This window comes from Micropterus salmoides, unplaced genomic scaffold (assembly GCF_014851395.1).
Source record: "Micropterus salmoides isolate LMB-PRFRI ecotype aquatic unplaced genomic scaffold, ASM1485139v1 Ms_hic_scaffold_12, whole genome shotgun sequence".
NCBI classification, from domain to species: domain Eukaryota; kingdom Metazoa; phylum Chordata; class Actinopteri; order Centrarchiformes; family Centrarchidae; genus Micropterus; species Micropterus salmoides.
In genome coordinates, this window is record NW_024040263.1 from 35,166,453 (window position 1) to 35,181,377 (window position 14,925).

Consider the following 14,925-nt stretch of genomic DNA (forward strand, 5'->3'; position numbering starts at 1 on the left):
TACTACTACTGCTACTACTACTGCTACTACTACAGTTACTGCTACTACTACAGTTACTACTACTGCTACTACTACAGTTACTGCTACTACTGCTACTACTACAGTTACTACTACTGCTACTACTACAGTTACTACTACTGCTACTACTACAGTTACTGCTACTACTGCTACTACTACAGTTACTACTACTGATACTACTACAGTTACTGCTACTACTACTGCTACTACTACAGTTACTACTACTGCTACTACTACAGTTACTACTACTGCTACTACTACAGTTACTGCTACTACTGCTACTACTACAGTTGCTACTACTACAGTTACTACTACTGATACTACTACTACTACTACTGCTACTACTACAATTACTACAACTGCTACTACTGCTACTACTACAGTTGCTACTACTACAGTTACTACTACTGATACTACTACTACTACTACTGCTACTACTACAATTACTACAACTGCTACTACTGCTACTACTACAGTTGCTACTACTACAGTTACTACTACTGCTACTACTGCTACTACTACAGTTACTACTACTGCTACTACTACAGTTACTACTACTGCTACTACTACAGTTACTGCTACTACTACAGTCGCTACTACTACAGTTACTACTACTGCTACTACTGATACTACTACAGTTACTACTACTGCTACTACTACAGTTACTACTACTGCTACTACTACTGCTACTACTACAGTTACTACTACTGCTACTACTACTGCTACTACTACAGTTACTGCTACTACTACAGTTACTACTACTGCTACTACTACAGTTACTGCTACTACTGCTACTACTACAGTTACTACTACTGCTACTACTACAGTTACTACTACTGCTACTACTGATACTACTAGAGTTACTGCTACTACTACTGCTACTACTACAGTTACTACTACTGCTACTACTACAGTTACTACTACTGCTACTACTGCTACTACTACAGTTACTGCTACTACTGCTACTACTACAGTTACTACTACTGATACTACTACAGTTACTGCTACTACTACTGCTACTACTACAGTTACTACTACTGCTACTACTGCTACTACTACAGTTGCTACTACTACAGTTACTACTACTGATACTACTACTACTACTACTGCTACTACTGATACTACTACAGTTACTGCTACTACTACTGCTACTACTACAGTTACTACTACTGCTACTACTGCTACTACTACAGTTGCTACTACTACAATTACTACAACTGCTACCAATGCTACTGTTGCTGCTGCTACTACTGGTACTTATTCTTAGTACGTATTCAGCGTAGTGATGAAACGCTCTCTGTAGAGCAGTTTGTCCCTTGGGGCTACTGTAGAATCATGGCGGTGCAACATCGCGGCCTCCATGTAAGAGGCTCCGCAGTGTCTGTAGATATAAATGTCTCATTCTAAGGTAATAAAAACACAACAGTTCATTATGTCAGGTCTATTAACACCACTGAAAACAGAGTTATGATATTAAATATTACACACTGGACCTTTAAGTGTTGACAGGTCTGGTTCTGTCAGCAGAGACAAGTCACGTAAACTATGTTGTTATTGCTGTTTGTGTTTGACGATGCTGCTGATTCACCCGGAGTTTGGAGCCGCAGTCGACCCGGCTCAGGTGTGGGGGACAACCCGGCCAATCAGAGTCTATCTATCAGGTAGGAATGCGTACAGTGATGATGTCTTCCTGAGAGAGAGAGAGAGAAGATTTTCAGTGATTGTGATTTAACTGTATGGGTCGTAAAGGATGCGTGTGGATGCAGCCGCCACTACGTGCCACCGCTGGTTTGCAGACCGCCGTTTGGAAGCCTCCAGTTTGGCATTTTGGCAGTTGCCATCTTGGTTTTATTGGAGCCAGATGTGACCATATTTGGACGTGAGGGTGGAGCTTGCTAGCTTGGTTAGCAAAGTACATCTGTTATTCATCTTAACTGTGATATTAGCTGGGATGCTAATTTTGGCTAGCGACCAAACAAAATGTACTAAAATGTACAGCGGATACGAGTCGCCTCTATCCTGATTGACAGGTCGCCATCGTAGCGACTGCTGGCCCCTGGAGAGGACGCAGCTTTAAGTCGCCCCCTGCTGGCCGCTAGAGAGGACGCAGGTTTAAGTCGCCCCCTGCTGGCCGCTGGAGAGGACGCAGGTTTAAGTCGCCCCCTGCTGGCCGCTGGAGAGGACGCAGGTTTAAGTCGCCCCCTGCTGGCCGCTAGAGAGGACGCAGGTTTAAGTCGCCCCCTGCTGGCCGCTAGAGAGGACGCAGGTTTAAGTCGCCCCCTGCTGGCCGCTAGAGAGGACGCAGGTTTAAGTCGCCCCCTGCTGGCTGCTGGAGAGGACGCAGGTTTAAGTCGCCCCCTGCTGGCCGCTAGAGAGGACGCAGGTTTAAGTCGCCCCCTGCTGGCCGCTAGAGAGGACGCAGGTTTAAGTCGCCCCCTGCTGGCCGCTAGAGAGGACGCAGGTTTAAGTCGCCCCCTGCTGGCTGCTGGAGAGGACGCAGGTTTAAGTCGCCCTCTGCTGGCCGCTAGAGAGGACGCAGGTTTAAGTCGCCCCCTGCTGGCCGCTAGAGAGGACGCAGGTTTAAGTCGCCCCCTGCTGGCTGCTGGAGAGGACGCAGGTTTAAGTCGCCCTCTGCTGGCCGCTAGAGAGGACGCAGGTTTAAGTCGCCCCTGCTGGCTGCTAGAGAGGATGCAGGTTTAAGTCGCCCCCTGCTGGCTGCTAGAGAGGACGCAGGTTTAAGTCGCCCCCTGCTGGCTGCTAGAGAGGACGCAGGTTTAAGTCGCCCTCTGCTGGCCGCCGGAGAGGACGCAGGTTTAAGGCTCTTTTCAGACGCAGATGTTCTTGCTTGATGTGGGTCAGTATTTTGGGTCAGTTTGGTCCGCATCACATCAGCCCCCCCACCCACCAGGATCCCCAGGTGTGTGAGCCAATGGGAAGAGAGTAAGGCTCCAACTTAATGCTAACATTAGCCAGGTGACGTGCTGTGAAGGTTAGCTTGTAGAATTTGTTTCAGGGTTTTTAATCAGAGTGTTGCCTCCGAGTCTCAGAGGGGATCTCTGTGTTCCTGGGTCAGATCTGATCTGAAGTCAGCCTGCCGTCGGTTAATCTGCAGCAGATTAGGACTCCAGATAGGGAATCCTCCTGCCAGTTGCTGCCTAGAATACTACACCTCCCATCATGCACTGCGGGCTCCTGGGCGCAGAGAGACGAGCGGATTCACGAAGCCGCTGCGCTCCGAGCGCACTTCCGCCGAAACCGCACCTGACCTGACGCTCCGACAGAGGCGGGAAGCTCGCGGAGGTTAGCGCGAGGAGACCGGAAACTGAAGGAGTAAAACCTTTTTTACACTGTAGGATTTATACTATAATTTAATTTACTTGAAAATCCAGGCGCTGCGAAGACACGCTTATGCGCTATTAAAAGCTACTATTAGAAAGTAAAATAAGTGTCATTATTTGCGTTTCTGTTAATAAAAACAGGTTTTATCCACTATGACGACAACTTTATTCTGAAAGTCCTACCAGGAAGTGGAGTCGGTTCTTTCCGTTACCCTTCGGTGATCCTCGGGATTCCGTTAAGATCCCGACTTTCCTTCATCTTTTTTCTGGTTCTCCGGGCTGTTTGTGAGCCGCGGAGCTGCCGCGGGTCTCTGCCGGAATATAGCGCCTCTCCGCCGGCCCGCAGCAGCAGGTGCGGTCGGTGTCGGACGGGGTTCGGGTTCGGGCTGAAGGCGAAACATCGGCGCTTTAATCTCCGGATTTTAGATGGAAACCTCGGACAGACGGCGGCGGGAATCAGCGGAGGGATTTTCTGTGATTTCAGTTAGTAAAATCAGCTTAAATTAAATTCACTGCAAGTGATTTTAGTCCAACCATCGGCAGAATAACGCAGGTTATAGCGACACGGTTCTTACAGCTGATTGACAGATTAAATCTTTATTTTTTATACTGACCTTCTCTGCACTAAAAGGATCCTGTGGGTTCCGGTTCTGCTGAGTCTCATTTAACGTTAGAGCAGAGGAACCACATCAGGAACCCTGCAGATGAGTAAATAAAAAACACCTTCATAATTAAACTGTTTCATAACCTTGTAAAAAAAGAGATTTCACAACATCTGCAGAACCGGTTTATTTTATTTTGTCGTAATTTGCGGTAGTTAAAAATAAAACATGTTTTTCTAAAAACACGAGACTTTAGACATTTACCATAAAAAACGAAAGGAAATATCTTTAGGTTAAAAACATCCAGTAAAATGTTCCTTATTTAAAGGACCTTAAAAAAGAGATTTCAGAACATCTGCAGAACCGGTTTATTTTAATTCGTGTTTGCTGTTTGTCTTTTAATCCCCAAATTCCTAAAAACATCTGATGTAGGCCTATGAGTCATTTTAAAGTGATTTTCCTTAAACTACTGTAACCAAATATTTACCAAAACCATCTATTGTAAAAACTGATGGACCAATACTAAATATTAAAAATAATGCGTTTCTGTGAGGTTAAAAACATCCAGTAAAATGTTCCTGTGGGTTCCTGTAAGTTCTGTTTGAAGAACTGCATCTTTTACCTGAAAACACTGGAGGTGAAACACATTTAAACGTTCCTGTAAAGTTCCACAGCTTGACATATTTTCTCCAGTGTGATAGTTGTGGACGAGCGTCCTGATCAGCTCCAGATCAGTCGCATCAATAGTCACTTTTTTGTTTGTTTCACCTGAAACATTTAGTGTCTTTACCGCCCGATGACCTCAACACATCCGAAGATCTAAAGTAGCTCAACACTGAAGTATGTTTGGAAAGTTGACGGCTAAAATATTTTAACTAGCATTAATTTAATTTTGGACTGAGGTTCATAAAGCAGCCTGAGTTTACACGGATCCCTGAGACCACCTGACCCAACTCTGAGACCTGAAGGACTGAAGCTTTTCTGCTGGTCGTCAAAGGTCAAGACGTTTAAACTTCAACAGAAAAACTTTTCATTAGTTGTTTATGCGCCGACTCGCTGCCTCTGTCTGAAACACAATCGTCCACTGAGTTTGTGTGACTTGGCTAACATTAGGCAGCAGCAGCTATGGGACGTGTAGCTGGATGTTGCACAGTTACAGAGACTTCAGCCGTGGACTACAGCTCCCATCAGCGATAGGACCTGCAGCAGATTGGATGGACACGGAGACGAGCGTCCTTGTGTTGGTACAGGAGAGAGTTCTGGTAGCAGATGCGACATCGGCGTCGCACAGGACGGATCGGACTTCCTGGTTCAAACCTAGAACACGTTCTTTTTCTTCTCTGCGGATCTTTAACGCTGAGTTTGTAGTTTTAAGCCGACATGTCGGATAAGACGGCGCCGCGCTGCCAGCTGAGGCTGGAGTGGATCCACGGGTACCGAGGCCACCAGTGTCGGAACAACCTGTACTACACCGCGGGAAAAGAGGTGGTGTACTTCGTGGCAGGGGTGGGCGTGGTGTACAACACCCGAGACCACACCCAGAAGTTCTACCTGGGACACAACGACGACATCATCAGGTGAGGAGGTGGTTGTGATCATATCTCATCATAAAAGGTAGAACATACCGCCACAGTCTGTATGCTAGTCGGGCAAACGTAGCATCAACCGGGTCGTTCAAGTCTGCCACACTAGTCTGGTCCCGGAGATCTAAACCAGCGCCCTGTTTTCAGAGATCTGAACCAGCCTCGTGGTCTCGGAGATATGAACCAGCATCCTGGTTTCAGAGATGTGAACCAGCGTCCGGGCAGTGTCAGCTGCACCTGAACTGTCACATGATCATTGCTGATTGGGTAACACCTCTGATACGCCCACCAAGTGAGAGAAAACTTACCTCACAGCCCAAAACACAGTGTTCGACCCAGAAACTGTAACAAACCGTCACCCTGATCAAACGTTCACATTCTGGCTTCTTCTCCACAGCATCAGCCGCCGAGGCTCATGGGTACTGTAGTATTTAAAGACAGGAGTGTAAAAAACCAAACTGGTGTTCAGAACAGGAAGCAGTACGAAGGCAGTGTGACGCCTGAAGTTCAGCCCAACCTGCAGACAGCAGCACGTTCGCAGTGCATGTATACATCAAAAAAACATGAGATTTATGGATCATTTTTAAGAGACTTTATTTAAATTGTAACTGGACATTTAGCTACTGCTTTAAAAAGCTTTTGAACTACTAATACTTGAAAAACCTAACCCTATACTAAATAATGACAATAATATTTCTGTGGGTTCCTGTAAGTTCTATCTGAGGAACCACATCTTTTACCTGAAAACACTGGAGATAAAACACATTTTAAACGTTAATCACTGTGAATCTGTGCAGAAACAAACGATCCTGTAAACTCCCCAAAGCTTCTCAGAACATTCCCACAGCACAAAACCAGTGCATTGGATCACAGCAGTAATTTGAGCTCCACAGCTGTTATTTTGTGAAGTACAAATATTTTCCTGTGTGATACTTGTGGACAAGAGTCAATTGTTTGTTTGTTTGTTTCTTTGTTTGTTTTACCTGAAACCTTGAGGGTCTTTACAGCCTGATGACCTCAACACATCCGAAGATCTAAAGTTGCTCAACACTGAAGTATGTTTGGTAAGATAGCGGCTAAAATAACGTGACTCCTGAAGATCAGCCCAACCTGCAGACAGCAGCACATACACAGTACATGTACACGTATACAGTATGTCGTGCAGTTCTGGACCAACGTGGACTCCGATAAAAAAGGTTGATCTTTGAATCTGATTGGGACACCAGGAGGCGAGTGGCAGGAGAGTGTTTCCAGGGAAACAACCGATGAAACTGTGAGGACTCTCCTGTAGTTCACGCACACACACATGCACACATGCAGCGACAGATGCTGCAGATGTTGCTGCAGGCTAACCTGCAGGCCTCTCTCTGACCCACTTCACAAATCATGTTTTATCTCACAGAGACTCAGATTTACATTCAAGACACACAGTAACACTCACACACACACGTATACAGACAATCCTATTTTACAAACTCTAATCTGAGACAAACAGGAAGAAGGTAAACACATTATCCAGCTGCAACATGCAGGAAGACAGAACCTCTCCCGCTGTGTGAGCAGCTGAAAACATCATCAAGGCAACTGGAACTACACAACTACACAACCCGTCTCTGAAATACAACACATGCAGCCTGAAGTTATAATAAATTATATATATATGATCTTTATAATCATGACATTCAGCCACAGAACACTGAAACAGCTGCACTGTAAAATAAATCTAAACCTCAGAGCAGTGAGCCGATTCCTGTCAGACCTACAACCAGGCTTCAGAGTCCCTGCATCACCCACAGCAAACAGGAAGGAGAAAACAGTCTGCGGGGGGCGCCGTTTAGCTCAGTTGGTTTTTCACGCCCCCCCTTATGTACGAAGACTCAGTCCTTGTCGCAGCAGTCTGGGTACGAGTCCGACCAGTGGCCCTTTACTGCATATCCTTTGCCCCCCCCCCCCAAAACGTGAAATTTGTCAAGTCCAAGTTAAGTCAGTTGAGTCATTAAAAACAAAGCAACAGCCTAGGGTATTCTGGGCCCCTGGGGATCTAGGGCCCCCTTTGCCAGGTGGCAATCCAGCCCCCCCAATGAACCTGAACAAAGACCTCTTAGCTCCGTCACACGTGATGATCGTTGATAATGGTTGATACCGCCTGCAGGCTTATGACCCGAACTCAGAGCTGATAAACGGTTCAGAGCGCTGACCTCTCACCACCAGCTGACTTGTACCGTCCAATCATATTCATGCAGGTGAGATGCAGACAGGTGACTGTAACCTGATCCTGGAGCTGTAGAGGAATTGGTGATTTGGCGTCCGGTCCTCTTCTGACAAACTTGAAACTGATGAATCCACTGGAACGCTCCTTCAGCCGTCCACCGCCACACCAGGCGACCACGCTGCTGGCTGCGAGAGGTGGAGGCAGGAAGTGGGGATTGGTGTTTCAGTCCCGCGGCTTGATGGGAGCTGACAGCCGGAGGAAAAGCGCTGACGGTGAAGCTGCCTCGTCCTTCGTCCTGCTGACTGAAGCTCCTCGGCTCAGTTTGTTCTCTCGTTTTAAATCAGTGGTTTTCAAACTGGGAGTGGAGGCGTGAGGCGAGCGGGGCATCCGCTCAGAACTACTTCCTGCTCCTCAGAGGATGAACCTTTTAGATCTGAATGACTGAGTGATCTGTCCTCTGGCACCAGGAAAAGATCCAGGAAGCTGTTTGTAATGCAGCCTGTAGGGGGCGCTGATGTTCTGGTCTCTCTCTCTCTCTCTCTCTCTCTCTCTCTCTCTCGCAGTCTGGCGATGCATCCAGATAAGATCCAGGTGGCGACGGGTCAGGTGGGTAAAGACCCGTTCATCTGTATCTGGGACACCTACGCCATGCAGACCGTCTCCATCCTGAGGGACGTCCACACTCACGGAGTGGCCTGTCTGGCCTTCGACTCTGACGGACAGGTGAAACCACGCCCTCCTGTGATGATGTCACTGCGTCATGTGCGGCCTTAACACTGAATGAAGTGGCCAGGAAATATTTTGTCATTTCATTTTATAAATTCCTGTTTCTGTTTTGAAAATTGAGTTATTAGTATTTTATTATTCAAATCTTTCGATTGCTTTCTATTTTATATAACATGTTTATATTATTTATTATTTGGTTAACTTATGGACATGTCAAACAGATTTTGTGTATTTTGTTGTAAACTAAAGTTTTCTGAGTAGAAATGGCAGTTTCCTAACACAAAGAAACGAGGCAGACTAGATGATTTCTGAGCTTCCTGTGTGGAGGGATGAGCCCGTATCAAATCTTATTACTACGATTATTGTGTCCACAAATATCACGATAATCATCAAACTCAGATAAACACTTGAATCAGAGCTGAGATGTAGTTAAATAACTGAACAACATGTTTCATCAACGTGAACACAGCGAAACAGCAGAAACAGCATCTTGTTTAAAGACAGTCGATTGAAATGACTTTATATGAAGCGTCATGTGTTCATTGATGTTCGTGTTTTGATACTTGTTCATTTATGTTACAATAAATATCAAACATCTGCACATATAAACTCTGTATACTGGAAACACTTGAGGACCCGGGACGCTGCCCTGAGGAACTCCAACACTCACATGTCGACTGAAACTTAATGATGACCTGTCAGTCAGTTTACAAGTAATGGCATGGTCCAATCGTGTGGTTTGAGTGTTTCAGGTGGGCGGTGCTACACTGATGCAGCAGCTGCTCTTCCTGGGGTCCACATACAACAAGCAAAACATAACACATACAAGTAATACATGAATCTAAAAAGTATGTGTGCACGTTTCCGCAAACTGTCAAGCAAAATGCATCACAACACATCCACACAATTATACAACTTTCACCTACATCAATGTTTGAAGGGTTTTTTTAGTTGTCTTTTAAAACTGGGAGCCTCAACAATGAAAACTTTTCTTTTGTTTGGGGCCTCTCAACACAGTCAAACTAAAGGGATCTTACTCGAATCTTACATGGTTGTTTCTGTTTTCGTAGCGGCTGGCGTCGGTCGGTCTGGACGCCAAGAACACGTTGTGTGTTTGGGATTGGAGGAGAGGACGAGTCCTCGCCACGGCAACCGGACACTCAGACAGAGTACGACTCTTCGTTCATTCACACTGAAACGCATCGAAAGTCACGGCGTTTATCCCTCTCCTTGTTTTGAAGACACAATGTAAATAAAGTTTACTTTCTTTCTCTCCTACAGATCTTTGACGTGGCCTGGGATCCGGTTCAGTCCAGCCGTCTGGTCAGCTGTGGAGTCAAACACATCAAGGTGAGACAGGACGTCCGTTTTGTTCCAGAGACACGGTTTAACATTCAGGACGTGATGACTTCCTGTTGGCTTTTAAACAGACACCTTTCTGTATGATTACACACTGTAAACATCTCTATATGAATCAGTCATTTTTATGTGTGTCTGTAGTTCTGGACTCTGTGTGGAAACGCTTTGACCCCCAAGAGAGGGATTTTTGGGAAGACGGGCGACCTGCAGACCATCCTGTGTGTCTCTGCGGCCAAAGACGAGCTGACGTACTCTGGAGCTCTGAACGGAGACGTTTACGTGTGGAGAGGAACCACGCTGATCAGGACTGTGCAGGCTGCACACGGGGTATTTATACAGCATATATTTATACATATATAGATACAAACATAATTATACGCTCATAAACACTCGCTGTATAAACCAGGGAAGAAATGAAATGTTGATGTTGATGATGTCGCCAGTTCAGGGATGATCTGTCAGTGACTCAGTGGGCAGTAATATTAAGATGAACCCTGGTTAGCACTTAGACTGAGTTTACTGAAAACACAAACACTGTTGAAAGGCATCATGCAACATCACCTGAAACAAAATGTCACTGAGAGGACACGTACTCAGGTTAGAAAGTACTTTTAAAAATAGTTTTGGCCGCTGAGTCGCTTCGTATTACGCTACGAGAGAACCCAAAAATATATACGCAGTAACGTCATTTGAAGCCTCCAGTTTGGCATTTTTGCCGTCGCCTTGTTGGTTTTTTGGAACCAGACAAGAGGGCGGAGCTAGCTAGCTTGGTTAGCAAGGTGCATCTGTAATTCATGTTAACTGTGTATATTAGCCGGGATGCTAATTTTGGCTAGCGACAAACAGGCTTAAAACTTAAAAATGAGCAGTGACTGCTGATGAGCTTTTTCAGCGACGCTGGTTAAATGTTCACAGAGCAGCGGATACGAGTCGCCTCTATCCTGTCAGTCAGCTTGTAGCCCCGCCCTAAAGCCTCCCCTGCTTCCTGGTCTCTGTTCCTCTAAATGGGACCATAATTTACTAAATGAACATCATGCTGTGTTGAAGAAGACTTGAAACTAGAGACTGAGACCAGAAACTCATCAGGAAAGTGTTTACTGAGGGAATAAATCAGCTGACAAGTAGAAACATTTTCTCATAGACTTCTATACAATCACACTTCTTTCTGCATACGCTGGAGTCGCCCCCTGCTGGCTGCTGGAGAGGACGCAGGTTTAAGGCTTCACTTTTCAGATCCAGAGGTTCCCACTTGGTCAGAACTCAAATAACAAACGTGCAGAATCCATCAGAGAGAGTTTTTACAGCAGGGAACAGTCTAAGGGAGCATAAGTTACAACATGTTGATCCTCTGCAGGGACTGACGGTGTGTTTTCATGTGTTGTTCAGGCTGGGATCTTCAGCATGCACGCCTGTGAGGAGGGATTCGCCACCGGTGGACGAGATGGCTGCATCCGACTGTGGGACACCGACTTCAAACCCATCACCAAGATCGACCTGAGAGAGGCTGAGCAGGGATACAAAGGTCTGAACATCTGTTATCAGGTCCACCAGCTGACAGACCTGCAGTCAGACCTCTGTTTTAGTTTTCTGTTTCAAGAACAATTGGCTTCGTTTATGATGGGAAGCCAGTGAGGCATCAAGAAAAATAAAACACACAAGTCTTAAAACCATCAGGGTTTAAATGAAAACAGATAAAAACAGTTGAAAGTAAACTCATGCTCTGGCACTCTGATAAAAGTATGTCGGAGTCAATAAGGTCCAATCAGTTTGCCAATAACACTAGAGATAAAATATTTGAACTCTCCACTACTGTGACACTGAAATAATCTCTCGGCTGTCTGTCAGAAATATTCGTCAGACCAAAGCTGCTCTTCTTCAACAGTTCAACAAGAATCAATAATTCATTGATTAGCCTATCTTCATAAAATGTGAATCTCAAACTTTAATTTTATTCATTTATTATTCAGTCATTGATTCAAACTTCCCACCTTCTCAATTCTGAATACATTTTTCACATGAGCTGAATCTCATAGAACAAGACATTCGAAGAGGTCACCTTGGAAACTGAGATGGACATTTCGACAATCGAGTCATTGGATAATAATCATTAGTCGCAGCTCTACCGGGTCAAAGGATGGAGATGTGTTCAGTCAACTGGAAAAACAAACTGACCAAGAAAGTATTTCGCTTTGTAAATGTCACGTATGAACTGTGTAAAACATTTTGACTCCCGGTGTTGGGATGAGATCCTTTATGAGGTTTGGGTTTCAAAGACGTCAACATGGAACCAAAGCAAGTGTCTTACTGCTGCTAAATGTCAGCCATGTTTTCTGTTTCAGGTCTTTCGATCCGCAGTGTTTGCTGGAAGGCCGACCGGATCCTGGCGGGTACGCAGGACAGCGAGATCTTCGAGGTCATGGTCCGAGACCGCGACAAACCGGTTCTGTTGATGCAGAGTCACAGTGAGGGTGAGCTGTGGGCGCTTGACCTGCACCCCAAACAGCCGGTCGCCGTTACCGGGAGCGACGACCGCTCTGTCAGGTTGGTTTGACCCACCATCACCACGACCGCCGCCGCCAGGCTGCTGATCAGGCGCGGTCACCTCATACCCGTTTGTCTCTCCACTGTCTCTCAGGCTGTGGAGTCTCCCTGATCACACTCTGCTGGCTCGCTGTAACATGGAGGAATCTGTCCGCAGTGTTTCCTTCAACAACGACGGCTCTCAGCTTGCTCTGGGGATGAAGGACGGATCCTTCACAGTGCTGCGTGTCAGGTGACCACACTAATGCAGGGCCAAAGAATGGTGTTGCTACTAAACTGGTTCATCCATGTTATTACTGTGATCAAACACCAATATGTTATTACTTCAAATGAAAAGGTGGTTTGTTACTTGGCTAACCCAACAGCCACTTCGGTTAGCCGGGAAGTCGGCCCAAAAGTAGATCCCTGTGCCTGGGTTTGTGCTTTGCCATATTTATGATTGTGCTGTTGGCTGGACTCACGTTTTCCCAATCTCTAAAAGGTGACAAGTGCAAAGTTAGCATGCCCCATAGTCACAGTTATGAGAATAAAAGGTTGAAACTTAACTTGGCCGGTGACACTATGGAGGCTCTGTTGTTGAAATTATGTGACTGTTACACTTTAACTCTAAGTGCATGTTTACATCAAATGTGTTGTGAGATTTCTGACTTGGTTTTGGTTTTCAAAGACAGAGAAAGCTGACTTTCAACCTTGCTTCTTATACGCCAAAGACAGTAATGTTATTTTTTTCTGATTGGCTGAAGGAAGTTTAGGTTCATCTAATCACTTTTATGTAATCAGGAAAGACTCAATGAGAAAACAACACAACGCAACAACATAACCTATTGTTTGGGGAAATAATTTAAATATTAAAATAAAAGAGGACCATGGATTGAGCCCTGGCGAACTCCACACATCACATTGGTAAACTCTGCATTGTCGCAGAAGTTTGGGACCCGAGTTTGCTGCCAAAAACCCCTCTGGTTGGAAGAACAACATGACATTTGTTCAACACTTACAGGTTATTTAATTTGCAGAGGGACTTGACGTAACAAACCTTTTTCCTCAGGGACATGACGGAGGTCGTGCACATCAAGGACAGGAAGGAGGTGATCCATGAACTGAAGTTTTCACCAGATGGTTCCTTCCTGGCGGTGGGATCAAACGACGGGCTGGTGGACGTCTATGCCGTCGCCCAGCGGTACAAGAAGGTGGGGGAGTGCAGTCGCTCTGCCTCCTTCATCACCCACTTGGACTGGTCAGTCGACAGCCGCTTCCTGCAGACCAACGATGGCGCCGGAGAGCGGCTCTTCTATAGGATGCCAGGTACCGTATTAGTCTGAGGCCACAACAGACTAAAAATCTAACGGTTTACTGTGACATTACTGTTGCAGATTGACTGCGATTTTACTTTGGAACTGATTTGTCAAGTCTTCTGACTTGATTTGAGGCTCTCCTATCAAGACTGGGGCATTGACTTGGGACATACCTGTCTAACCTTGGGATGGTAGCTGACTTGGGCCTTGACTTGGGACGTACTTGTCTAACCTTGGTAGCTGACTTGGGCCTTGACTTGGGACGTACTTGTCTAACCTTGGGATGGTAGCTGACTTGGGCCTTGACTTGGGACGTACCTGTCTAACCTTGGGATGGTAGCTGACTTGGGCCTTGACTTGGGACGTACCTGTCTAACCTTGGGATGGTAACTGACTTGGGCCTTGACTTGGGACGTACTTGTCTAACCTTGGGATGGTAGCTGACTTGGGCCTTGACTTGGGACGTACTTGTCTAACCTTGGGATGGTAGCTGACTTGGGCCTTGACTTGGGACGTACCTGTCTAACCTTGGGATGGTAGCTGACTTGGGCCTTGACTTGGGACGTACCTGTCTAACCTTGGGATGGTAACTGACTTGGGCCTTGACTTGGGACGTACTTGTCTAACCTTGGGATGGTAGCTGACTTGGGCCTTGACTTGGGACGTACCGGTCTAGACTGGATTCTTGATGTGGGATTTACCTGTCTAGACTTTGGACTTGACTTGAGACTCGCATATCTAGACTAGGGCCTTGACTTGGGAAGGTACCTGACTTGGGACTTACCTGTCTAGACTGGGTAATTGACTTGGGATTTACAATTCCCCCAACACTCCTGACCCTCTGACCTTTTGATCTCCTTCTGTGTCCTGTAGCGGGTAAGCTGCTATCTAAAGAGGAGGCAAAGGGGATCCACTGGATGACATGGACAGGCGTTGTCGGGACGGAGGTGAACGGCATCTGGCCCAAATACTCCAACGTCACCAATGTGAACTCTGTGGACGCCAACTACAGCAGCGCCGTGCTGGTTACAGGAGACGACCTCGGCCTGGTCAAACTCTTCAAGTTCCCCTGCCCAAAGAAAGGTCGGTCTGACAAACATTCAGACGTATAGAACTTTTCCACTTTTCCAGGAACCTAATACCTTTTAAGCCACTTTTAGACTTTGTTTAGGCCACTGCCCCTGCTCTGGGGGACTTTCTGATGCATCTATAACTACAGGGGCAATCTTGATCCTTTTAATTTTACTTATT

General features: G+C 46.0%; 1 protein-coding gene across 2 annotated transcripts in view; it reads left to right on the plus strand.

Annotated features, from left to right (window-relative positions):
• Positions 1–3,578: 3,578 nt before the first annotated feature.
• LOC119899869 (echinoderm microtubule-associated protein-like 6) overlaps positions 3,579–14,925 on the plus strand; it is a 35,661-nt gene continuing 24,314 nt past the window's right edge. For both annotated transcript variants that reach the window (XM_038714679.1, XM_038714680.1), the window contains exons 1-10: positions 3,579–5,535; positions 8,317–8,476; positions 9,550–9,648; positions 9,761–9,829; positions 9,980–10,165; positions 11,225–11,360; positions 12,178–12,379; positions 12,474–12,611; positions 13,428–13,684; positions 14,548–14,757. In XM_038714679.1, the coding sequence (XP_038570607.1) occupies positions 5,339–5,535; positions 8,317–8,476; positions 9,550–9,648; positions 9,761–9,829; positions 9,980–10,165; positions 11,225–11,360; positions 12,178–12,379; positions 12,474–12,611; positions 13,428–13,684; positions 14,548–14,757 (1,654 nt within the window). In that variant the 5' untranslated portion in view covers positions 3,579–5,338. The remainder of the gene's footprint in view (positions 5,536–8,316; positions 8,477–9,549; positions 9,649–9,760; positions 9,830–9,979; positions 10,166–11,224; positions 11,361–12,177; positions 12,380–12,473; positions 12,612–13,427; positions 13,685–14,547; positions 14,758–14,925) is intronic.